Source organism: Oncorhynchus mykiss, chromosome 19, assembly GCF_057628025.1.
Source record: "Oncorhynchus mykiss isolate SJ-2025 chromosome 19, ASM5762802v1, whole genome shotgun sequence".
NCBI classification, from domain to species: domain Eukaryota; kingdom Metazoa; phylum Chordata; class Actinopteri; order Salmoniformes; family Salmonidae; genus Oncorhynchus; species Oncorhynchus mykiss.
This window is the reverse complement of record NC_143040.1, coordinates 41470817-41498179: the sequence shown is the minus strand read 5'-3', so window position 1 is coordinate 41498179 and position 27363 is coordinate 41470817. Positions and strand designations below refer to the sequence as shown.

General features: G+C 41.6%; 2 protein-coding genes across 7 annotated transcripts in view; one reads left to right on the top strand and one right to left on the bottom strand.

Moving 5' to 3' along the window:
* The window catches only part of mipol1 (mirror-image polydactyly 1), a 78014-nt gene extending 61880 nt beyond the window's left edge, over positions 1-16134 (bottom strand). For 4 of the 6 annotated variants that reach the window (XR_016488924.1, XR_016488925.1, XM_021573946.3 and 1 more), the window contains exons 1-2: positions 15854-16084; positions 4473-4564 (exon numbers count right to left, since the gene is read on the bottom strand). Coding sequence is in view for 3 of the 6 variants with exons in the window: in XM_021573946.3 (XP_021429621.2) it covers positions 4473-4564; positions 15854-16065 (304 nt within the window). In the remaining 3 variants the exon portion in view is untranslated. Of the gene's footprint in view, positions 1-4472; positions 4565-15853 lie in introns of all 6 variants that reach the window. The other 2 variants (XR_016488923.1, XM_021573945.3) reach the window with 2 other exon arrangements.
* A 301-nt stretch (positions 16135-16435) lies between these two features.
* LOC110497673 (proteasome 20S subunit alpha 3) overlaps positions 16436-27363 on the top strand; it is a 17140-nt gene continuing 6212 nt past the window's right edge. Inside the window, exons 1-8 of the mRNA XM_021573949.3 lie at positions 16436-16599; positions 21922-22004; positions 22108-22231; positions 25177-25278; positions 25948-26094; positions 26866-26931; positions 27022-27068; positions 27184-27251. Coding sequence (XP_021429624.3) covers positions 16459-16599; positions 21922-22004; positions 22108-22231; positions 25177-25278; positions 25948-26094; positions 26866-26931; positions 27022-27068; positions 27184-27251 — 778 coding nt within the window. The 5' untranslated portion in view covers positions 16436-16458. The remainder of the gene's footprint in view (positions 16600-21921; positions 22005-22107; positions 22232-25176; positions 25279-25947; positions 26095-26865; positions 26932-27021; positions 27069-27183; positions 27252-27363) is intronic.

Here is a 27363-nt window from a genome sequence, read left to right as displayed (position 1 = left end):
CCAGCAGGAGACAAGTGGCCCAGCTCTAGAATCAACACTCAGCCAGCGTCCTAAACGCCACCCTACACTCTACACAGTGCACTACTTTTGACCAGAGCCCTACCATAGCCAAAATGGCACCCTATTCCCTGTGTAGGGAATAGGATGCCATTTGGGAAACAGCCTCAAACATTCCAGGATTCTTTCCAAAGGAAAAGGGAAAAGGTTTCAGTGTCTAAGATGCCTTGCTATAAGTTGTAGTAGCTAATAATAATGATAAGGGGAGGAAGGGAGGTGGGGATTAGGTTACAAAAATATTAAAAGTTGGATTTAAATACAGATTTTCCTAGCTGTCAAAACTGCCTTACAGCACCATTGTGCGTTGCAGAGCTCCTCTGGGGGGTGAATGTGGCTGTGGGTTGAGCACAACCAACCAATCACACCTGGGTTCAAATAGTATTGGTTTCATTTCAAATTGCTTGACTGAGCTAGCCTGGCACAATGGAACCAATGGGATAGTCCCAAAGAGTCCAAACACCCCTGGTATTCCAGGCAAGCTCAATCAACTACAGCTTAAAGCATGTGAAAGAAAAACTATACTATTTGAACCCAGGTCTGACAGCAGCAGCACAACCAAGAGGTCCTCATTAGCACTTGATGTTTGAGCGCGGGTCACAGCAGTGACCGTTTGTGCAAAGCCAGCCCTGTTTGTTTTGCTCTATGGTTCATAGGCGGTCATCAGGTGTGTGATCACAATTGAGGGGGACTTGCAATGCAGCATTTGCACAACATTGCTGCAATGTTATTGAGACCGAGCAGAGACTAAACAATAGCTGATTTCCTGGTGAATTATTTTAAATTCCTTAACAAGGCATTGGACTGGACACCATTCCCTTCCTCGCAGCTGGCTAAAGTTTACAACAGGGTATCCATCATCACCAGAGATGCTTCATTTTAGAAGCTACCTTCAACAAGGAAGGTTAAGGCTATATTACACATAACTCAATAATTAAGATGTTTCATTTAGTGAACCACAAAAATATCCAAAACCTGTACAACAACAATGTGTGTGTGAGTCTGTGTATGTGCTGTGGTCTCTCCCAGATCAGAATAATCACCCCAGGCACCGTTTTAACAGTGCCCACCCTGTGTCTATTCCCTAAACCAACACAGGGAGACAAAGAGGGACAGAGGCTGAGAATCCCTGTGCCTGCCTACCGCTCAGAGTGAGACCACCCACTTAGGAAGCGGAGCGGCCTGTTAGGCCACACCACACTCAATTCCAAGGATTTCAGGACTTCAATCAGACCCACATGGTAGCCCAAACGTTCCGATAGCGCGCCTCTTGCCCCGGTGGAGGGGGGAGTCAGTGAGAGGCTGGGTGGGTAGGTGTTGGAGGAACATCGCAGAGGGTCGTGAATGATGGGGGAAGACTAGAGACCAAACGGTTTCTTCCACACCGCTACCAGCTGCTGTTAGTATCACTGACCCAATGGGTTTAAACACTACATTTCCTGCCTGGGAGACTGATGCTAAGAGCGGGGGAAGTAGGAGGGAGTAAGGGTTAGGGCAGAGGTCGATCCACCTGCTAAGAACAAAGCTCTCTGGGACTGTAGCTCTTCTCTCCCTGTTCAGACAGCCAATTCAACTCCCTAGGAAACTTCACATTGTTTGTTATTTGGCGCCGGGCTTGAAGGCAGGCTGCACTTTGAATCCTCCGGTGGGAGAAAAAGCAGTCAGCAGACAGATGGATACACAGGAATTAGACATACCAGACGTGAGTTCAAAAAGCTGTCTTCTGAATGCTATGTGTTTCAGTCCAGTGTAATGGTAGCACGGCCACTTGACTTGGAACAGAGCTAGCTACTTCGCTGGGAAATGTTAGACTCTCAAATTCTTACAGAGCTATGATTTCATATTGAACATCCACTTATCGGTGGTCAAGGCAAACACATATTTATTCAATTTACACTAATAATAATACATAATAAATAGGGCAGGCCTAAGCAGCATTTCCGAACCACCCTTAGAAAAAAGGCACAATTATTTTGGTCTCTGATAACCCATATTTATTAGACAGCAAATTCGCTCCATTTGCAGAACATGTTAAGTTTTTTTTTGACAAGTAGGAACAACTCTGATTATTTCTGACTGTTGCTTAACTATGGATGGACACATAATCATCTGAACGAACCGTGTGATAATCCTCAAAGCATATGCATGTCCAAGATTCAGACAAGTTAGGATATTTGACACCCATGGTTCCACCTGCCTGAGTCAGTCTCATTAAAGTGAGTCAGACAGACCCACGTAGCAAAGTGTTTCTTGTTTTAAAGAGAATCAGGGATTTGTCTTCGTGATGACGAACGGCTGCGAGTAGGATCTGAGAACTGAGAGCTCAGCGCTGCTCGCAGACACAGGCTCTGTAGGAAAAGGTTAATAACTAGAGATTAAATGAACCCCTAAAGACAGATTAGACTTGATTGAGACACTGTGACGGTTTCATGTCTCACAGAGGTTGAAACACAAGAGGCTGGGACCTAGGAGCGAATCTGCCTGTCATCCTTGTATGCTTTCTTTATCTGTGTATGTCCACCAGTGTCTGCTGGGGTCTGATGGGGTACCTGCAGGGGCTCAGCGCTGACATTAATGTGAGCCACAATGCCTCCAGGTGTAGTTTTTGACAAGGTACCGGTCACAGACAAGCTGACACGCCTTCCTCTAAGGCTCTTTATATATTAATATCAGGATTTGTGTTGGGCTACATCTTGCTCCAGTCGTTGGGCTCCACCCTCCTGCACTAGGATGTTGTAGGACAAGCAGAGCTGGAGCAGGATACATCTGCATATCAGTAACGCAACGAACCTGCCGCTAGGTCAAAACAGTTTCAATTAACATAGAGCGCTTACTGTTGGGAATTGTCCTATTCAGCTGTACTAGCCTCTACTGTAACAGGAAAAAGCATAGGCTACCAGCCTTGGGGCAGTTTTTGATTGCTGCAGTAGCTACTACCTGTTTTTGTCCCCCACCAGTCCTGCTGCAATCTCCTATGCTTGATAACCACTGGTGGTTTCTCTATGAATGGACAACATTTATCATTCAAACTACTTTAAAAAAAACACTTCACACTGTCATGAAGATGAACACTGTCAAATGAGGACTACCAGCACAACATCTGTGGATTAATAGGATCTACAATAATGAGTAACAGGCCTAAAGGTTTTGGAAAATATGGATGAAAATATTCATTTAAGTCAAATAAATTGTACTAAAAGGTTTTTGGCAAACGTATTTGTTATGGTGTTCAGACTGTCTATGCCTATGGCTCCCTGTTTCCATTCTATTTATTTTGAAGATTAGCAGCGAACCAAGGACAATGCAACTTTTTGCATTTGAAGAGAGACTTGATATATTTGTCAATAAATGGAATAGGCTAGTTCAGAAAACATATATGTCAGTCACACCCACAGTTTAGAGCACTTCAATAGGCTAGTTCAGAAAACACATATGTCAGTCACACCCACAGTTTAGAGCACTTCAATAGGCTAGTTCAGAAAACATATATGTCAGTCACACCCACAGTTTAGAGCACTTCAATAGGCTAGTTCAGAACACATATATGTCAGTCACACCCACAGTTTAGAGCACTTCAATAGGCTAGTTCAGAAAACATATATGTCAGTCACACCCACAGTTTAGAGCACTTCAATAGGCTAGTTCAGAAAACATATATGTCAGTCACACCCACAGTTTAGAGCACTTCAATAGGCTAGTTCAGAAAACATATATGTCAGTCACACCCACAGTTTAGAGCACTTCAATAGGCTAGTTCAGAAAACATATATGTCAGTCACACCCACAGTTTAGAGCACTTCAATAGGCTTGAAAAAGGTCTAACTTCACTTATTACGTTTTAGAAAGGATGGTCCAACTCCGGCTCAGTTTTTCTTCCTGCCAAACTTCTCAAACAATGATTTGAAATGGCAAGTGTGCCCTCTTGAGGAGAGACTTGGGTCTAACATTTCTCCAACAGCGCTTTGTGGTAATTCCTTCCAACCCATCACACTCTCTTCTGAATACATTACATTTAACACCAAAATCATCCGCACAAGATTCAATTCTTACACACGTTGGTCTCTACTGTCAAAAGGAAAGGACGGTTTCTCAGAAGCCTTAGAAACTCCGTGGTGAAATAGAAAAATGCACAGTGGTTGAGTTGAGGACTTAGAACTGCTGTTATTAGGCTACACTTCAGAATGTGTTCTTGACTCCCTTATGAAGTGGACTCACTATAAACGCTCTGGTTGTCTTGCACCTTATCTTAACAGAACAATTCAATCTTTATAGAACAACATACTGCAACGTTTCCAGACTGGCTTATCCTACTTGAACATTCTGCTACACATCCACTCTCACAAAAAGTCGACAATAACAACAGGGAAATCAGTATCTGACATAATAACTAGAATACATAGTTGAACATTTGTATTTACCTTTGTACATATCAACGAGGGAGTCTTTGAGTTCCTTGCTGTGTGTCCATGACAGACTGCGTTCCTCTTCACTCTCAGAGAAGCAGCTCTCCCTGGGAATGAATGAGAGTTAACTTGTTTGAATGTTTGAATCTCCTCTGGGTTTCATGCATTCTGTTCGAAGAGAAGAATCCCAGACTAGTTCAGTTCAACTGTTTTGAGACTTCACTAACTTCCTCTCAAGGGATTTTATGTGGCAAATCAAGCAGGTCATATGCTTTTCAGATTACGGCATCTGACTAATCTCCCTCACAATGTGCCCTCCTGACTGAGGTGGGGGGCCTCAGATTTACAACCATGCTGCTCTTATAATTTCAGATGACATAAGGAAATACTAGCAGCACTTTATTTGAAGGACTTGATAACACATTAATAAGACATACATAACCATTATGACGAATTCTCATGTCAACAGCCGGACCAATATGTTTTTTTGGGGTCCGATACCGATTTTATGGGGGACAAAACTTACTGATACCGATATACAGTGCATTCGGAAAGTATTCAGACCCCTTGACTTTTTCCACATTTTGTTACGTTACAGTCTTATTCTAAAATTGATTAAATAAAAACAATTCCTTAATCAATCTACACACAATTTTTTTTTAAATAAAACAATAAAAACACCTTATTTACATTAGTATTCAGACCCTTTGCTATGGTACTCGGTATTGAGCTCAGGTGCATCCTGTTTCCATTGATCATCCTTGAGATGTTTCTACAACTTGATTGGAGTCCACATGTGGTAAATTCAATTGATTGGACATGATTTGGAAAGGCACAAACCTGTCTATATAGGGTCTCACAGTTGACAGTGCATCAGAGCAAAAACCAAGCCATGAGAATTGTGCATTGAAAATGGGTCGTGGATGGGTATTCCAGCATGCCAATGACCCAAAACACACGGCCAATGCAACAAAGGAGAACCTTAATGACTAGGAGAATATCTGCAAAGAGGAGTGGGACAAAATCCCTCCTGAGATGTGTGCAAACCTGGTGGCCAACTACAAGAAACGTCTGACCTCTGTGGGGTCAAATACTTATTTCCCTCATTAAAATGCAAATCAATTTATAACATTTTTGACATGCATTTTTCTGGATTTTTTTGTTGTTATTCTGTCTCTCACTGTTCAAATAAACCTAGGGAGGGAGGTGACCAAGAACACAATGGTCACTCTGACAGAGCTCTAGAATCCAGAAGGACAACCATCTCTGCAGCACTCCACCAATTAGGCCTTTATGATAGAGTGGCCTTTATGGTAGAAGGCACATGACAGCCCGCTTGAAGTTTGCCAAACGGCACCAAAAGACTCTCAGACCATTAGAAACAAGATTCTCTGGTCAGATTAAACCAAGATGGAACTCTTTGACCTGAATGCCAAGCGTCACATCTGGAGGAAACCGGGAGGGACTGGGAGACTAGTCAGGATCGAGGCAAAGATGAACGGAGCAAAGTACAGAGAGATCCTTGATGAAAACCTGCTCAGGACCTCAGACTGGGAAAGGTTCACCTTCTAACAAGTTAACGACCCTAAGCACACAGCCAAGACAATGCAGGAGTGGCTTCGGGACAAGTCTCTGAACGTCCTTGAGTGGCCCAGACAGAGCCCGGACTTGAACCCAATCGAACATCTCTGGATAGCCCTGAAAATAGCTGTGCAGCGACGCTCCCAATCCAACCTGACAGAGCTTAAGAAGATCTGCAAAGAAGAATAGGAGAAACTCCCCAAATACAGGTGTGCCAAGCTTGTAAGCATCATACCCAAGAAGACTCGAGGCTGTAATCGCTGCCAAACGTGCTTCAACAAAGTACTGAGTAAAGGGTCTGAATAATTATGTAAATGTGATAATTTTTTTATTTATTTATTAGCAAACATTTCTGAAAAACTGTTTTCGCTTTGAAATGATGGGGTATTGTGTTTAGATTGATGAAAAAGTAAAGAGGTCTGAACACATTCTGAAAGCACTGTATATCGGTCAGGCTTTATTAACAACCACAAGTTTATCTTGTATTATTAGCTTCCCTCTCTCTTTGAGCATTGTCTGGCCTGTGTTATCTGAGAATAGAGGTGTCACCTTTCAAGAAACCAAGGTATCACATTTCAAACATAACAAATTATCATTAGCCTTTATACTTCAAGTTAATCCTAAAACTCTTACCATAGGCTAACAGTTAGGAATATAGGCTAACAGTTAGTAATTATAGATCATTGCCAATTTCCCAACACTTTGGATAAGCCTACTTGTATGACAAGAATAAGTATCTTTATGGATTTGAAGTTAACTGCAACTACTTAAATTCTTGATGGCACTTCACAAAGTATTCAAAACTACAATCAAACATTAAAACAACCTTTAATCAATCTGACAATTTTAGGCTATCATTTCTACATTTGCTGAACCAACCATGATATCAACTCAGAAGACAAGTAGGCTGCCTAGCTGTAACAAAAGTAGGCTATTGCAACACGTGAGCTGTGGTACTTACTTCACCGAGAGCTCCTTTTTTAAGCTTGATATCTGGTGCTTAGCTCTTTGCAATGCATTTCTAACATCGTAAGCTCTTATTTTTGTAGCCATCAGCCAACTGGAATTCCACCTGGGTGCTGTAGTGACACTGAATAGCTACTGTTCTGGGCACCTCAGTTGCAATTTGATACATATCCACGACTACACGTCTCACAGCATCTTAAAAGAACATCCTGGTCAAAATGTTTTATCAACTCAATTCACCGGTCATGAACAGCCAATGAGAAAGACGCATGCACCCTGTACAGTTGAAGTCAGAAGTTTACATACACTTAGGTTGGAGTCATTAAAACTTGTTTTTCAACCACTCCACACAATTCTTGTTAAAAAACTATAGTTTTGGCAAGTCGGTTAGGAAATCTACTTTGTGCATGACAAGTCATTTTTCAACAATTGTTTACAGACAGATTATTTCACTTACAATTCACTGTATCACAATTCCAGTGGGTCAGAAGTTTACATTCACTAAGTTGACTGTGCCTTTAAACAGCTGGGAAAATTCCAGAAAATTGTGTCATGGCTTTAGAAGCTTCTGATAGGCTAATTGACATAATTTGAGTCAATTGGAGGTGTACCTGTGGATGTATTTCAAGGCCTACCTTCAAACTCAGTGCCTCTTTGCTTGAATCATGGGAAATCAAAATAAATCAGCCGGGGCCTCCCGGGTGGCGCAATGGTCTAAGGCACTGCATCGCAGTGTGCCACCAGAGACTCTGGGTTCGAGCCCAGAGTCATACCGGGAAGGAGACACGTTCTGTCTCCTAGAGATGAATGTACTTTGGTGCGAAAAGTGCAAATCAATCCTAGAACAACAGCAAAGGACCTTGTGAAGATGCTGGAGGAAACAGGTACAAAAGTATCTATATCCACAGTAAAACGAGTCCTATATCGACATAAGCTGAAAGGCCGCTCAGCAAGGAAGAATGCTTGGGGTCATTGTCCATTTGGAAGACCCATTTGCGAACAAGCTTTAACTTCCTGACTGATGTCTTGAGATGTTGCCTAATATATCCACATCATTTTCCTTCCTCATGATGCCATCTATTTTGTGAAGTGCACCAGTTCCTCCTGCAGCAAAGCACCCCCACAACATGATGCTGCCACCCCCGTGCATCACGGTTGGGATGGTGTTCTTTGGCTTGCAAGCCTCACCTTTTTCCTCCAAACATAACGATGGTCATTGTGGCCAAACAGTTCTATTTTTGTTTCATCAGACCAGAGGACATTTCTCCAAAAAGTACCATCTTTGTCCCCATGTGCAGCTGCAAACCGTAGTCTGGCTTTTTTATGTCAGTTTTGGAGCTGCCATAAAAAAGCCAGACTACGGTTTGCAGCTGCACATGGGGACATAGATTGTACTTTTTGGAGAAATGTCCTCTGGTCTGATGAAAAAAATTCACCCAACTTATTGTGGGAAGCTTGTGGAAGGCTACCTGAAACATTTGACCCAAGTTAATACATTTAAAGGCATTGCTAACAAATACTAATTGAGTGTATGTAAACTTCTGACCCACTGGGAATGTGATGAAATAAATAAAAGCTGAAATAAATCATTCTCTCTCTACTATTATTCTGACATTTCACATTCTTAAAATAATGTTAACTTATATGTAAACTTCTGACTTCAACTGTATGTGTACCACAACCTCACTCACTTAGATCTCTGGGCTCTCTCTCTCTCTCTCTGAGGTACTAGTTTGTAAACACAACAAGCTCTCACAGTCTCACTGCAGTATTAGACGTTTATCCACGTTTATCCAAATGCCAAATTTCGAAGCTGCCCCAAACGTCAAATTTCAAAGTGTTTTTGACACCCTGGCAGGGTTTCCATTAGGAAAATGTGATGCCTGACAACGTAACCGGGAAGATTTAAATTTACAAGCCATTTGGGATATTTACCGGAACTATATGCATTGGGTGCATACCCCATTAGGGCATTCATCCACGGAGCTTAGAATGACACTGCTCAGAAATCACATTTACATTATGGTAATACATTTTAACAGAACATGCAACTCATGTAACAAAGCAGCCAATAAAATTAAATTTTCAAACATTTGCCAAAATGCAATTCGCGGGAAAACACCATTCTAAACTGCGCACCTGATAGCAGTTCCATATGTGACAGAGATGAAAAACTTAGAAAGAGGGGGAGTCTAATGGCATAGTTGTGGGTCCAAGAGGGAACTAAATTGAAATACATTTGCCAAAATGATCAATACTCGTATACACAGAAACAATTAAAATAATTGAAAATACTTTACCAGAAAGCATGACTTAACCACAGAGGAATCAAGGACCATTAGCTCATTTTAAAAAAATAGCTGTGGATTATTTCAAATCACAAGATCGTATGCCTATTTGGGAAGCCTGTAATTTGGGCATCGCGCGTGGCAATAGGCCTAGCTGATTATTGAGTTGTGGCTGTCAGTGAACAGCATCTAAAATATGTGTGAAGATAATGTGTCAGAGTATAATTTAAAATGTTGAGACAAGAAGAAGGGGAGGGGTGTGCGGCGAAGATATGGGGGAGTCTCTCTCCGGAATGGCTTAACTGTGTCCTGCTCATTCATTGATTCATTGTGTGAATTGTGCCTTTTGATTTTGATCAGTTCCCCATTACGTCTCCAGTAGTAAATGTAACGTTAATCCCCATCATTTGGTTACATTCATTTCTGTCAATGCATCGATTAATTAGTCATTTACAGTTTTCATTCTCAGAGTGGAAACGTTGTTTGCAGAGTTCACAAACATCTACACTTTCGAGAAACAAGTTTTGGTTTATTTCATAACCATCATCATTAGTGATGCACCGATATGAATTTTTTTTCAGATACCGATATCCAATATTTTCCTTGCCAAAAAACCTGATACCGATATATATTTTTTTTTAGGCCTTTTAATCATTCTAGTACAGTTAAATAGAAAAACACACACATGGACGCAGCAGTCTAAAGCACTGCATCTCAGTGCAAGAAGCTTCACTACAGTCCCTGGTTTGAATCCAGGCTGTATCACATCCGGCCGTGATTGGGAGTCCCATTGGGCGGTGCACAATTGGCCCAGCGGCGTTCGGGTTTGGCTGGGGTAGGCCGCTATTGTAAATACAAATTTGCTCTTAACTGACTTGCCTCGTTAAATAAAAGTTACACACACACACCAAAAAGTTATCTTGTTGGCATTTACGTATGTCCCCATTACCAGTAAAACATAATCAAAACCTATTTCTTTCACATACTTGATGTGCTGTTTCGTTGTTAATTTCTTCAGTTGTTTCATTCTCAACCAGGATCTTTCATACTATGGAAAGCTGTTTGGGTCTTTCCGTGTCAAATAACACTATTTGACGTGTCAAATAAGCTTGTTGACCAATCAGGACCTGAATATGACTGCACGTCAAATAATAATTTAATGCGTTCATTCATTTTTTACATAGTTATTACATATTGATTACACTATCACTCGTATTTCATGTGTCACAACGATTCATCGATACGTATGCTATGATGCTGGTAAAGTTTTGTCGCGCACCTACAGTGCTGGTCATAAAAAAAGCTAGCTCACTCATGGATGCAAACAATGTTCTTCCCCAAAAACATAGCAAAACGACATCATCTGTTTCAGTAGCTATAGTTAGCTAGCCTACTATATAGCTAGGTGTCATAATCTAAAATAACCCTAATTTATAAGACAGTTCGTATTTGATTAATGGTGGTCGGACCCATCTATGTGAAGTTAGCCACAAGAAGGATTAGCCACAATAGTGGACTTTGTGGTTCGCCTTCAAAATAAAAGCACATCATTGACAGTGATGCAAATGAAAACAAATAGTAGAATTATGCCAGAATTGAATATGCATGCTAAACAAGGTTGGAATGTTGTTATATAAAATCAACAAAAGATAATAATTTGTTAATTTGATAAATATCTGTTGAAATCACACTGGATGTATTAGACTTTAGAATTGCATTGGGGACATACTTATTTCACTGTACAGCCTTACCTATGGATTGTGGCTCAATTACATGGGGTATCAGTCTACTCAGTGACACCCAGAGTACATTAGCATAGTAGCTATTATACAACTGAAGCAACTGTGAATTGAGCCACATTTATTGTCAACTTATGTGTATTGAACACTATTCCCGAAGAAAAACAATACTGCGTGGATGTTTTGGAGTATGATAACTCTGAGGACATTGGGAAAAAATATATTGGGTATTGAGTAGACTGATACCCCATTTCATTGATCCCCAATCCTCAGGTAAAGCTGTACAGTGCAATATCAATATCAATACACACAATAGTGATTTCACAAATTCACAGTCCCGCCAATAAGAGCTACAACGCTAATATTTGCGTAAACTCTTCACAGTTGTGTTCTGTGGGTGTCACCGAGTAGACCGATACCCCATTTCATTGCTTCACATTCCAACCTTGTGTAACATTATCTAGTCTAAAAATGTCATGATTCCACCAATTGTAACCTTCTGCATCACTTTCAAAGAGGTACTTTTATTTTGAAGGCAAACCACAAATTCCACTATTGTGCCTAATCCTTATTATGCCTAACTTCACAACACATAACCCGGACTGGTAGGACCTCACTAGCCAGATGAAGCTAGCTGGCTGCTTATAACTTTAGCTTTGGGCAACAGGGTTAAGTAGCTGGCTATCTATTTAATTTCATGAACTGAAGTTCAATTTCAATAGGCAAACAACAAGTGTCTACCTAGCTAATACCTACTCACAAGGATTCCTAAATCATTGCTAAGAATAATGAAAATGACTGCAGTTTCTACTGGTCATTGTTTTAAGGCTGGTTGTATTGGTGCTAGCTAGGTGCCAAGCTAAAGCTAGCTACCCCACAAGTTGCGGTCGAAAATAATCCTTTCCCACCAACTCGGTATTGTAAACACATCATTCGTGGCCGGTGTTTGGTTGTTTGCAAACTTTTTTGTACAGCTTTGACTGCTACTGATAGTAGTGGTGGCGATGTTGTCATTTTTAGCTAATATAGTCCGATTCCGATATGTTCACTGATATATCGTGCATCCCTAATCATCAGAATTTTTTTCCGTTGTCTTTTGTTTGGAGTGCTCCATGTGAGCAATGAGCATGTGTCTGGTTTCTCTGTCCTGCTAACATTGAGAGAATGCACACGCCTGAGCAAGCATAGAAGTACCTGGCCTCCTGCGCGGAAATGTAGTTAAGTGTTTAACATCCATTCCGAATGATAATATATTAAAACTATTGTTCATCACAGTAAGCTATTTGAAAAATCTTTCCACCCAATACACCCCTCGATAATCATCAATCCTTGGTGTGAAAGAGCAATGGAAGTTATAGGCCTACTGCTGCATGGGCCTATAGGCTATGAGTTCCATGCGCTCATTTCTTTAGCCACCAATGGATCACGATGTATCAATGTGTCCATATGGCAGAGGCTGGTGATCTCGCATTAGTTGACTTTTACCTTTTTATAATTTTCATTTCTATTTTTATAATTAACCACATGACAATGAGTTTGATAATCAAAAACGTTATTATTGAAATTAAACTGTTCCATGAAAATGTGCATATGAAAATTCAAAACTGGCACGCAAAACTAGAGAAACGGAAGGATAAATTGTACGTTTCCCCAAACTTGAAACTCACACTCCGCCGATGAAGTCTTTATAAAAATAATTGCCTCCATGTTTCCATGGTGGGATTTTGCCTATTGGCTACTTTGAAGCAAGGAAAGACATGCCTCATAATATGATAATAATATGAAATAAAACATTCAGGTTTCAAACAATTATGTTTCCAAAATGCATACTGCCTCCAGCTCACATTGTAAAGGGGTGAGTGGCGCGCTGATAGCCTGTTGCCTGCACTTGAATGGGGAATGGGAGGTGCGCATCACTTACAAGTTGATAAATAAAAATAGTAGATATTTTTAATTGTGCACCAAAACTGTTTTTAACCCACAATTGCATTTAGAATTTTTGCACAATGAAGGGGCTTATAAAAGCACCTGTTTTACTCCAGCAGCAACCAGCTGAGGAGCTTCAGGAGAAATCTCTCTCAAAATAGGCTCTGTATCCTGTGGGCGTGTGATAGTTGTGTTGGATAAATAAGATACATGATGACTAATGAAAATACACACAGGCCAATTTATACTGAACAAAAATTTAAACGCACATGTAAAATGTTGGTCCCATGTTTCATAGGCTGAAATAAAAGATCCCCAAAATGTTCCATACGCACAAAAAGCTTCTTTCTCTCAAATTCTGTGCACAAATGTGTTTACATCCCTGTTAGTGAACATTTATCCTTTGCCTGACAGGTATGGCATATCAAGAAGCTGATTTTTGTAGATTTTACCCAATTGTCTCACTAATTTCTAGACCTTGTCTCATCGCTGCAACTCCTCAATGGGCTCGGGAGAGGCGAAGGTCGAGACACGCATCCTCCAAAACATGACACGCATAGTTACCTACTTCTTAACACACTGCTCGCTTAACCCGGAAATCAGCCGCACCAATGTGTCAGCATACGGCTTTCAATAAAACAAAGAATTGTTCAACAATTCGTAGATTTCTCAATTGCTCTTTGACTGACAACGGAACAGAGCTAGCAGTGCACAATGACATGTCACATGACCCGTTTTTTTTCTTCCAGCTTTCCAGTTCTAGACTGCACGGAGAGGGAGGGGGAGAAGGTAAACTCCACCTAACTGGTTTCAATGTATGGAATCACTTGGGAAATGTTGGATTTTAGGTAAACTTCCTATTTAAGGGTTAATGTGTAGGCACTCCTTCCGAATGGTTAACTTCTCCAGGGTAGGGGGCAGCATTTGGAATTTTGGATGAAAAGCGTGCCCAAATTAAACTGCCTTCTACTCAGGACCAGAAGATAGGATATGCATAAAATTATGTATATTTGGATAGAAAACACTCGAATGTTTCCAAAACTGTTAAAATAGTGTCTGTGAGTATAACAGAACTGATTTGGCAGGTGAAAACCTGAGAAAAATCAATTCAGGAAGTAGGATTTCTTTGTTGTTGTAGTTTTCTATTCAATGCCATTACAGTATCCATTGACTTAGGACTCAAATTGCAGTTTATATGCCTTCCACTAGATGTCAACAGTCTTTAGAAATTGTTTCAGGCTCGTATTCTGAAAAATGAGGGAGTAAGAGCAGTCTGAATGAGTGGACCCTGCCGTGTCACAGAGCTTTTTCATGCGCACGACCGAGAGAGTGCCTTTCTTGTTTACTTTTTATATTGACGACGTTATTGTCCGGTTGAAATATTATCGATTATTTAGGCTAAAAACAACCTGAAGATTGATTATGAACATCGTTTGAAATGTTTCTACAAACTTTACGGATACTATTTGGATTTTTTGTCTGCCTGTTGTGACTGCATTTGAGCCTGTGGATTACTGAAGAAGACACGCGAACAAAACAGAGGTTTTTGGATATAAAGACACTTTATCGAACAAAAGGAACATTTATTGAATAAATGAATGTCTTCTGAGTGCAACCATATGAAGATCATCAAAGGTAAGTGATTAATTTTATCTCTATTTCTGACTTGTGTAACTCTTATACTTGGCTGGTTACTGTTTGTAATAACTTGTCTGCTGGGCTATGTTCTCAAATAATCGTAAGGTATGCTTTCGCCATAAAGCATTTTTGAAATCTGAAATCTGTGGTTGGATTCACAAGAAGTTAATCTTTAAAGCTATGTAAAATAGTTGTATATTTTCTGAATTATTATAATGAGTATTTCTGTATTTGAATTTGGCGCTCTGCAATCTCACTGGATGTTGGCCAGGTGGGACGCATACCCTAGAGAGGCTAAGGTATGGGTGAACGTTTGGGATAGGGTTAAAACATAAAATAAAATAAACAGTGTCCACCACTGGAATCAAACACACAACCTTCTGATCCAGAGTTATTGGATAGGGCTATAACAAAAAAACTGTGTCCACCATGCATGATCCAGAGTCATGGGATTACACCCATCCACCATCCCTGCCCACAACACCCTAGCAAAACCCAAGTCTACTTGATGGTAATAGGGCCAACTGTTTCCCTTAGTAGCCGGTTTTGAAGGCATTTGCTGAACTCCTAATGCATAGACGTCCAATTTCGAAGTCAATATTGAACAATCTCCCCGAGTAAACAATGATGTCCTAGTACATCGCTATTATGCACCCTACTTTTTTCCACTAAAATAACAGTCTGGTCTGTGTTTGAGGGGTTCACATACTGAAGTAGGGATTCACACCATACCATATCTTATTTTGTACAGTCCTAAATGCATAGTACAACATTGTTTTGCTGCCCAAACTCAAGTTGACTAGGCTACATTATAGAAATCAGATACCATTTGTATTGTACACTTTCTTGACAGCCAAATAACGTTATGCGATGCAATATTATAACAAGCATATTATACCCCTATACCTATATTTGCTGTGGCATGCCTAAAATATGTCAAATAGTTGACATGGAAGCTATAGTCAAACCCTAACTTTGAGTTAGTGTGGCTATCTTGTTCTTAATCAAAGTTTTGCACACATTTCGAATCTAAAAACATTCGCCACGTGTACAAATATCATAAATGAATATGCTGCTTTCTCAGCCGCGAGTGTCAAGCAAAGATCCACCCCCTAGGTTAAGCTAGGTAGCTATCAAGCTAAAGTTAACAAGCAAAGCTAGCTAGCTAACTTCATTGAAAAATAGCTAATGTAGCTAGCTGACCATGTAACTTTTCTTTTCACAAGACAGTATAGCGTTACATTGTTGAATCACTTACCACAAAATCAGAAATGTGACCAGAGACCAGTTTATCTGTGCCAATAAAAACCTATTTAAGTATTTACGCAACTGATAGCACACCGCTACAGTGCTTACAGTGGTTTCTGTGGATTGAGGAAGTTTACAATCCAAATGGAATTTTGTTATTGTATAACTGTTGTCCACCAGGGAGCAGTCGATGATTAGCTCAACTAAATCATTCATAAACATCAATACACATACTTCTCCCACGAATGTTGAGAAAAGAGAAGGAACTGAATTAAATGTATGAATGTAAAGAAACACACGGAAACACACCCTTCTGTTATATATTAGGGCCGTTTGCAGGTGGAAATGTAGCCAGAATTGATGGCAAGTTAACTGCTGAACTTTAAAAAATATACATATAGATTTAACCTTTATTTAACTAGGCAAGTCAGTTAAGAACTAATTCTAGGCCAGCCTAGGAACGACATAGTTTGTTTACCAGCGTATTACCGATTAAATCTCTTCATTTTGAAATGAGTATGACTAGTGTATAAAATATTCCTGTAGATGTTTATGATGAATTGTGCACTTCCACCACTCCCGCTGCGATTACACTCCGCCACAGGAGGTGGCAGTATGTTTGCGTGTTCAGTGCGGCTGCTGTTGTACGTAAAGGCATTTTCTTGTTGGTTGGTGAATGACTGGGATGTGCTGAAACACATCAGACGGAATTGTTATAAAGGAGTTTTTAACACAATGAGTTCAATAGGAACTGGGGTAAGTTTGATAGCTAAGATACTGCACGTTATACATTTGTATGCTACCAAACGAAAGGTTTGGTTAACTTTTTAGCACCAGCTTATTCTTGGAAAAGTTAGCAACAAAGTTAGCCAACTTGCTAACGTTAGCTAACTGTGGCTGTTCTGTGGTAGTTTTAGGTTTTACAGTAGTAACCAATAACACATTAAATTACGTCATTCGTTTAAGATCTATAATCCTATGTAGAGTGAAACACATTTTACATTGGTTACTGCTACCTACCTAAGTAACGTTAGTTATTTCACTACAGAACTAGCAAGCTAACTAGTTGTCATGCCTGCTGACTCACTTGTACGGCAGCTTGCTAGCTAAATTAGCAATGCTGGTTGAACTAAATCGAAATTGAAACAAATTCAACCAAATGGTGTTGGGTATTGGTTGCTCTCCTATCACTAAACAAATGTTTTATTTCACCACTGGGTAAATGGAATTTCACAACATGATATTTACAAGTTCTTTAATCTTTTAAAAAGCTAGAAAGACGCGCTGGCACCTGTAATGTAAAAATGGGATTACTCAAATTGTCACATGCACAAATGTCTTCATTGCAAACTCAAAACCCAACAGTGCAATAATCAATAACAATATATTACTAGAAAAAAAGCACACGAGGAATATTAAATATGAGATAAATCAAATCAAATCAAATTTTATTTGTCACATACACATGGTTAGCAGATGTTAATGCGTGTAGCGAAATGCTTGTGCTTCTAGTTCCGACAATGCAGTAATAACAAGTAATCTAACTAACAATTCCAAAACTACTGTCTTGTACACAGTGTAAGGGGATAAAGAATATGTACATAAGGATATATAAATGAGTGATGGTACAGAGCAGCATAGGCAAGATACAGTAGATGGTATCGGGTACAGTATGTACAAATGAGATGAGTATGTAAACAAAGTGGCATAGTATAGTATAAAGTGGCTAGTGATACATGTATTACATAAGGATACCGTCGATGATATAGAGTACAGTATATATGTATGCATATGAGATGAATAATGTAGGGTAAGTAACATTTATATAAGGTAGCATTGTTTTAAAGTGGCTAGTGATATATTTACATCATTTCCCATCAATTCCCATTATTAAAGTGGCTGGAGTTGAGTCAGTGTCAGTGTGTTGGCAGCAGCCACTCAGTGTTAGTGGTGGCTGTTTAACAGTCTGATGGCCTTGAGATAGAAGCTGTTTTTCAGTCTCTCGGTCCCAGCTTTGATGCACCTGTACTGACCTCGCCTTCTGGATGATAGCGGGGTGAACAGGCAGTGGCTCGGGTGGTTGATGTCCTTGATGATCTTTATGGCCTTCCTGTGACATCGGGTGGTGTAGGTGTCCTGGAGGGCAGGTAGTTTGCCCCCGGTGATGCGTTGTGCAGACCTCACTACCCTCTGGAGAGCCTTACGGTTGAGGGCGGTGCAGTTGCCATACCAGGCGGTGATACAGCCCGCCAGGATGCTCTCGATTGTGCATCTGTAGAAGTTTGTGAGTGCTTTTGGTGACAAGCCAAATTTCTTCAGCCTCCTGAGGTTGAAGAGGCGCTGCTGCGCCTTCTTCACGATGCTGTCTGTGTGAGTGGACCAATTCAGTTTGTCTGTGATGTGTATGCCGAGGAACTTAAAACTTGCTACCCTCTCCACTACTGTTCCATCGATGTGGATAGGGGGGTGTTCCCTCTGCTGTTTCCTGAAGTCCACAATCATCTCCTTAGTTTTGTTGACGTTGAGTGTGAGGTTGTTTTCCTGACACCACACTCCGAGGGCCCTCACCTCCTCCCTGTAGGCCGTCTCATCGTTGTTGGTAATCAAGCCTACCACTGTTGTGTCGTCCGCAAACTTGATGATTGAGTTGGAGGCGTGCGTCGCCACGCAGTCGTGGGTGAACAGGGAGTACAGGAGAGGGCTCAGAACGCAACCTTGTGGGGCCCCAGTGTTGAGGATCAGCGGGGAGGAGATGTTGTTGCCTACCCTCACCACCTGGGGGCGGCCCGTCAGGAAGTCCAGTACCCAGTTGCACAGGGCGGGGTCGAGACCCAGGGTCTCGAGCTTGATGACGAGCTTGGAGGGTACTATGGTGTTGAATGCCGAGCTGTAGTCGATGAACAGCATTCTCACATAGGTATTCCTCTTGTCCAGATGGGTTAGGGCAGTGTGCAGTGTGGTTGAGATTGCATCGTCTGTGGACCTATTTGGGCGGTAAGCAAATTGGAGTGGGTCTAGGGTGTCAGGTAGGGTGGAGGTGATATGGTCCTTGACTAGTCTCTCAAAGCACTTCATGATGACGGATGTGAGTGCTACGGGGCGGTAGTCATTTAGCTCAGTTACCTTAGCTTTCTTGGGAACAGGAACAATGGTGGCCCTCTTGAAGCATGTGGGAACAGCAGATTGGTATAGGGATTGATTGAATATGTCCGTAAACACACCGGCCAGCTGGTCTGCGCATGCTCTGAGGGCGCGGCTGGGGATGCCATCTGGGCCTGCAGCCTTGCGAGGGTTAACACGTTTAAATGTCTTACTCACCTCGGCTGCAGTGAAGGAGAGACCGCATGTTTTCGTTGCAGGCCGTGTCAGTGGCACTGTATTGTCCTCAAAGCGGGCAAAAAAGTTATTTAGTCTGCCTGGGAGCAAGACATCCTGGTCCGTGACTGGGCTGGGTTTCTTCCTGTAGTCCGTGATTGACTGTAGACCCTGCCACATGCCTCTTGTGTCTGAGCCGTTGAATTGAGATTCTACTTTGTCTCTGTACTGGCGCTTAGCTTGTTTGATAGCCTTGCGGAGGGAATAGCTGCACTGTTTGTATTCGGTCATGTTACCAGACACCTTGCCCTGATTAAAAGCAGTGGTTCGCGCTTTCAGTTTCACACGAATGCTGCCATCAATCCACGGTTTCTGGTTAGGGAATGTTTTAATCGTTGCTATGGGAACGACATCTTCAACGCACGTTCTAATGAACTCGCACACCGAATCAGCGTATTCGTCAATGTTGTTATCTGACGCAATACGAAACATCTCCCAGTCCACGTGATGGAAGCAGTCTTGGAGTGTGGAGTCAGCTTGGTCGGACCAGCGTTGGACAGACCTCAGCGTGGGAGCCTCTTGTTTTAGTTTCTGTCTGTAGGCAGGGATCAACAAAATGGAGTCGTGGTCAGCTTTTCCGAAAGGGGGGCGGGGCAGGGCCTTATATGCGTCGCGGAAGTTAGAGTAACAATGGTCCAAGGTCTTTCCTCCCCTGGTTGCGCAATCGATATGCTGATAAAATTTGGGGAGTCTTGTTTTCAGATTAGCCTTGTTAAAATCCCCAGCTACAATGAATGCAGCCTCCGGATAAATTGTTTCCAGTTTGCAGAGAGTTAAATAAAGTTCGTTCAGAGCCATCGATGTGTCTGCTTGGGGGGGGATATATACGGCTGTGATTATAATCGAAGAGAATTCTCTTGGTAGATAATGCGGTCTACATTTGATTGTGAGGAATTCTAAATCAGGTGAGCAGAAGGATTTGAGTTCCTGTATGTTTCTTTCATCGCACCATGTCACGTTAGTCATAAGGCATACGCCCCCGCCCCTCTTTTTACCAGAAATATGTTTTTTCCTGTCTGCGCGATGCGTGGAGAAACCTGTTGGCTGCACCGCTTCGGATAGCGTCTCTCCAGTAAGCCACGTTTCCGTGAAGCAAAGAACGTTACAGTCTCTGATGTCCCTCTGGAATGCTACCCTTGCTCGGATTTCATCAACCTTGTTGTCAAGAGACTGGACATTGGCAAGAAGAATGCTAGGGAGTGGTGCGCGCTGTGCCCGTCTCCGGAGTCTGACCAGAAGACCGCCTCGTTTCCTTCTCTTTCGGAGTCGTTTTTTTGGGTCGCTGCATAGGATCCACTCCGTTGTCCTGTTTGTAAGGCAGAACACAGGATCCGCGTCGTGAAAAACATATTCTTGGTCGTACTGATGGTGAGTTGATGCTGATCTTATATTCAGTAGTTCTTCTCGACTGTATGTAATGAAACCTAAGATGACCTGGGGTACTAATGTAAGAAATAACACGTAAAAAAACAAAAAACTGCATAGTTTCCTAGGAACGCGAAGCGAGGCGGCCATCTCTGTCGGCGCCGGAAATTTATCAATTTACGCAATGAAGTAAGTAATTAAGCATACTATATACAGGAAATATTTAAGTCAGTTCCAGTACCATATTTACATGTGCCGGGATACTGGAGTGATGGAGGTAGATATGTATAGGGACAAGGCAACAGGATATAAGATAGAGTAGCAGCATCTTGCAGGTGTGTAGAGTCAAGTATGTGCATATTATGTGTGAATGAGTGTGTAGGGCCCTGTGAGTGTGCATAGACGGTGCAAAATATTGAAATAAAAGGTCAATCAAGATACAAGGTTAACACTGTCAGTGTAGCTATTCTATCAGTTGTATTGCTTGTGGATAGAAGCTGTTCAAGAGCCTGTTGGTGTCAGATTTGATGCACCGGTACCTCTTGCAGTGAGGCAGCAGAGAAAATAGACTATGGCTTGGGTGGTTGGGGTCTTTGAGGATTTTCAAGGCCTTCTTTTCACACTGCCTGATATAGAGGTCCCCGATGGCAGGGAGCTCAGCACCAGTGATGTACTGGGCTGTCCGCACAATACTCTAGCGCCATACCAAGTAGGGATGCAGCCAGTCAATATGATCTCACTAGTACAGCTGTAAAACATTTCCAGGAGGGCCCATACCAAACTTATTCAACCTCCTGGGGGGGGAAGTGGCACTGTCGCGCCGTCTTCATGACTGTGTTTGGACCATTTGTAAGTCTTTAGTGATTTGGACACAGAGGTACTTGGAAGTTCTCTACCTGCTCCACTACCGCCCTGTCGATGTGGATGTGGGCGTGCTCCCCCCCCCCCCCCCCCTGTAGTCCATGATCAGCTTCTTGGTCTTGCTGACATTGAGGGAGAGGTTGTTGCTTCGGCACCCCACTGCCAGGTCACTGACCTCCCTGTAGGCTGACTCATCGTCGCCGGTGATCAGGCCTACCACCATCATGTCGGCAGCAAACTTGATGATGGTGTTGTGTCGTGCGTGGCCACACAGTCGTGGGTTAACATTCAGGCCTATCATGAAGCTACTTCCATGGTTTTTGCTAGCTAATATTTTGAAAATTGACACCCTTGAGTTTGGTTAGATTGATGTAAAGGTATGAAGTCTGGCAGTTCCTGTCAATCACAAGTGTAGCTATGTTATCTCAACAGCGGTGGCCTTCAAAATATAACATCTAAAACTCTTTCCTTTTCTAGTATGACTTGTCTGCCTCCACCTTTTCACCTGATGGAAGGGTATTCCAGGTGGAATATGCCATGAAGGCAGTAGAAAACAGCAGGTATATTATCCTTCCCTGTTTGAGTGTTTTCAATGCAGTACCCACATGATGGAAAATAACCCAAGTGTCTCAATTTGTTGGTTCTTGTTCTTTCTCCTTACAGCACAGCAATTGGGATCCGATGCAAGGATGGGGTTGTGTTCGGTGTTGAGAAATTGATTCTCTCCAAACTTTATGAACAAGGCTCAAACAAGCGCATCTTCAATGTTGACCGTCACGTAGGAATGGTATGTATTCATCCAGACCACATCCATAGTGTAATAACGGGTAGAATGTTGACCAACAACTGATGCGCACATAACCAGAAAAACAGATGGGTTGTCTTATAATCAAAGGATTATTGACAACATGTAAGCTATATTTCTGAGCTTGTCTGCAAATCTTTATTGAAAACATAAAAACATTTTACTTAATGCACTTGTTTTGTTACAGTTATTGGTTGGCTAGCTGGCTAACCCTAGCTACATTAGCATACTAATGTAGCGACTAAACACTTCAAAACAGGAGATGGTTTCAAGAACAAAATACAGCTAGCTGAAACAAGCCTTCTACAATTAACCACACACCAGCTTCTAGTCAATGTTGATAGCTATCTGACTGATCAGAGTGACAATACAGACTTTTACCTCTGGGCATTTGTCATGACGTTGTCAACCCCATATATTAATCTTGAAAGATCTTAGAGAGGGACTGAATTCTGCTGCTCATTAAGAAAAAATGGATTTGGATATTGGGGATGTGGTTGGGTGTGATATGTTTGGCCCTCTTGACTCATGGTAGAAAAATGTCACTCTCAAAATAGTCAGAATGAATCTAATAATTTTTTTTGTCAAAGGTCTTAGTTGTGCAATTTTACATCTAGCTAAAAGTATTTGGTGCAGTATCTCTAGTTAAATGTGCATGAAAACTACCTAGTACTGCAATCCTGACACTATCGACGCGGCCGCTGCTTCCCTTATTTCTGACAAAACTAGCTACACACGGTTTATCATTGCCCAAAATCACAAGCTAGTTTAATCAATGAAGCTAGCTAGTAGCACATTGAGCAGACAAATCCACTTATCAAGTTACTGGTGAGTGGCATAGTGCTTCGGTGCCATTTTTACAACTTTCTCACTATTACCGAGGTGTGAGTCTGGAGGTCTGTGTGGCGCTCTGTGATGGAACAGTGACTGTCTGAGGAACGGGCTATCGTACTGTAGTGACATGGGCTGGATAGAATCAGTCTGTCTTTAGAACTGGTAATAATTGCTTATTTGCCCTGCAAAATAATAGAACAATATTATTTCTATAATAAAGCTGTGATTGAGACTTTCATTGTTATTTTTGAAAGCCACAAAATTTAGAAGAAAATCTTCGTAGGCTAGAATATTTGGGAAATAACGCTGTGGATGTCCTGGAGGGCAGGCAGTGTGCCCCCGATGATGCGTTGGGCTGACCACACGCACCACCCTCTGGAGAGGCGGTTGCGTCCGGTGCTGTAGCCATACCAGGCAGTGATGCAGTCCAACAGGATGCTCTCAATGGCGCACCTGTAGATGTTTGTGAGGGTCTTTGGTCCTACCAAGCTGAATTGTTCAGCCTTCTGAGGTTGAAGAGGCGCTGTTGCGCTTCACTACACTGTCTGTGTGGATGGGTTATTTCAGTTTGTCAGTGATGTGCATGCAGATAAACTTGATGCTTTTCACCCTCCACTGCTACCCACGTGGTTAAATGTCTTCATGTCGGCCGCGGAGAACGAGAGCTCGCAGGAGCGAAGGAAGTAGCAGAATGGAGGCGTGATTGGATTTGCCAAAGGGGGGGCGGGAGAGTAGCAATGGTCAAGATTTCTTGATGAGCGAGTTGCGCAGACGATGTGTTGATAAAGCTTTGGTTGCATTTTCCTCATATTTGCTTTTATGGGGCGGTGGTACGAACATAGGATCCAATTGAGGAATGTCTAATTTTTGGTCAAAATGCTGGTGAGTGACTGCAAATCTAATATCCAAAAGTTATTTTTGGCTATAGGTAATAATGCTAGAAATGTTCTGAGCAAACAATACGAAATAACACACACAAAATACTGCGAAGTTGGCTAGGAACAGGGTGACCATATCTGTTGGCGCCATGTCTGTTGGAGCCTATCGAATAGAAAACACAAGATGGTTAAGGAGTATCCATTATAAAAAAATGAATAGGTTTAGGCTATAGCCCATGCATCCAACAGAGGGAGATAGATTTTCTGACTGGACATTTTGGGGTGCTTTGGTATAATTTCTCGCTTTGTCTAGCCTACATTACTCTCTTGCGTTCTGTATAACATTTTTATTGAAATAGGCTAATTACTCTTAATGTCACTTGTGTGCTGCGAGACTGTTCTTTACTGTGGGGCGCCAGTCAAGTTCAAATAGGCTAAACCATCGTGTGTCACATCACAGTGTCGTCACAATTTACGAATGCTGTCAATCATCGGAAATAGACGATGCTATTGTAATAGCGCTCAACCTTACTTTCAACACAACATTGGTAACGCGTTGTCTTATCTAAACAAGTATGAGGCGCTGTGTAATGTGGGCAGGTCTGTCTGTCTAGTTTCTGCCGTACGCTTGAATAGAGTTGCAGAGCAAGGAAAACGACTAATTCAAAGTCTCCGAGCGTGCACCGCTAGCAATTTCACACCGGTTACATAGGATGATCGAAATGGATCTAGGAATGGAACAGCTTCCATAAATCTCGCAAATCTCTTGTTTTGGAAGATACTGACTTTGTGACAAATTATGCTGTTAACACTTTGTAGTCCATTTCTACAGTTGTCAATGTTTCTGACTAATATCGAATATCAATGCAACAGACAGTTTTCAACCAGAGTTTTTTTGGGTTCGCCTGTTTTTAAAGCAGTTCATCTCATAGAAAGGGCGAATAACATTTGAACCTGCCTTTAACTCATTAAAATGAGACTCAGCGATTATACAACGTTGCCACGAGCACCACAGAGAGTGCATCGCGCTTATCTGCAATATATCTGGTATGGCCAAGAATGTGTTTCATGCTGCTGCCACATTATTGCTGCTGGACCATAACAATGGAGAAGTTAAGTATCAAGCCTAACACTCTTAGTTGTTGTGGAAGTCGTCCCGATTCTGCTGTTTACTTTGTGCATTGCTGAATCTACCTTTAACTTTCTTACCCATAGGCAGTGGCTGGACTACTGGCTGATGCTCGATCCCTGTCTGAGGTGGCCAGAGAGGAGGCCTCCAACTTCAGATCCAACTATGGACACAACATCCCACTGAAGGTAAAAAAATAATTATGTTGCTAATAGGTTAGCAGTCACAGTTAACCAGTTGAATCAGGCGTGGTAGTCCTGTAATGGAATATATGGGGTAGCCTAGTGGTTAGAGCGTTAGACTAGTAACCGGAAGGTTGAAAGTTCAAACCCCCGAGCTGACAAGGTACAAATCTGTTGTTCTGCCCCTGAACAGGCAGAACAACAGTTCCTAGGCCGTCATTGAAAATAAGAATTTGTTCTTAACTGACGTGCCTAGTTAAATAAAGGTCAAATTCATCAGTGTTTCCCTCAAACTCCTCCTCGGTTACCCTGTCAGTTCCACATATTTGATATTTATTTATATTTTACCTTTATTTAACTAGGCACGTCAGTTAAGAACAAATTCTTATTTTCAATGACGGCCTAGGAACTGTTGTTCTGCCTGTTCAGGGGCAGAACAACAGATTTGTACCTTGTCAGCTCGGGGGTTTGAACTTTCAACCTTCCGGTTACTAGTCTAACGCTCTAACCACTAGGCTACCCTGCTGCCCCATATATTCCATTACAGGACTACCACGCCTGATTCAACTGGTTAACTGTGACTGCTAACCTATTTTGGTGACATTCTGAATTGCTTTGTCCCTAAATCCTATGGACAGTCATATTCTTTGAATTGCATATAATCTCTCTTTACAGTATCTCTCCGAGAGAGTGGCCATGTACGTTCATGCCTATACACTATACAGTGCCGTGCGGCCGTTTGGATGCAGCTTCATCTTGGGCTCTTACGATCAAGATGATGGTCCTCAGCTGTACATGGTTGATCCCTCTGGAATCTCATTTGTGAGTTAGGTTTTGGGTGTTTATCACTAAACTAACTGTTGTCTAATGTCATTAACTTACTGTTGTCACACTACACTCTTAGGGCTGGTTTCCCGAATCAAGGTTAAGACTAGTCTAGGAGTAAGGTGCATTCTCAATGGAGATATTACAATGAGCATGTGGTTTACTCCTTGACTAGGTTTAATCTGGGTCTGGGAAAATCGCCATTTAAAGGCCCCAGTGCAGTCAAAAATGTATATATAAAACACAGGAAAATCAGAAATGTATATATAAAACACAGGAACATCACATTTCCACACAGGTTAGAATAATATTGTGAAAATTATAATGCCCTTTTAGTGTAAGAGCTGATTGAAAAGACTGCATGAGCTTTCAGCACGTTTTGGTGTTATCGAGTTTTGGCCTACCATGGTGACATCACCATGCGGTAAATTAGTGAATAGGCCAATAAGAAAGGGTTCAAAACCTTTCTACCAATAAGTTAGTATTCTGTTTTTTCCCTCCCCAGACAGGCCTAGCAAAATTCTTGCTTGAGAAATTTTATTTTTTACCATTTTAATTGAAAGTACTTCATTGTTACCCAGAAATTATTTAAATGGTAAGATTAAAAAGATTGACCTTTTAAGGTGTTTGGAAATTTGCAATGTATTCTCAGAAGGGAATGTTTGTTTTACCATCTCTATATGTCATCATGCAGCGTCAGTGATGTGAAATGTGTAACGTTGTTGTGAAAATGTTCAAGATGGCCACTGAAATGTTTGTTTTATTAAGGGTTACTGGGGATGTGCTATTGGAAAAGCCAAGCAAGCCGCCAAGACAGAAATTGAAAAGCTTCAGGTAAGAATATTAATTTAGCCAAGTTGTCCAATTTCATAAAACATGGGAATATCTTCATTGTTTATCTTTGTATGTCATTGCCATCAACAGATGAAAGACATGACCTGCAGGGAGTTGGTAAAGGAGGTGGCCAAAATGTAAGTGTTTTTTATTTTATTAAAGGAATACACCTACTGTTGCTCATTCTCATAAATAGCCTTCAATCAAGGCAGTGTATTACTCATATGTACTGTTGTATTTTTGGTTTTGTAGAATCTACATTGTACACGATGAAGTGAAAGACAAAGCGTTCGAGTTGGAACTCAGCTGGGTTGGAGAAGGTAATGCAGCTTTCTCTTATATACACTGAGTGTACAAACCAGACACCTGCTCTTTCCATGACAGACTGAAAGCTATGATCCCTTATTGATGTCACTTGTTAAATCCACTTCA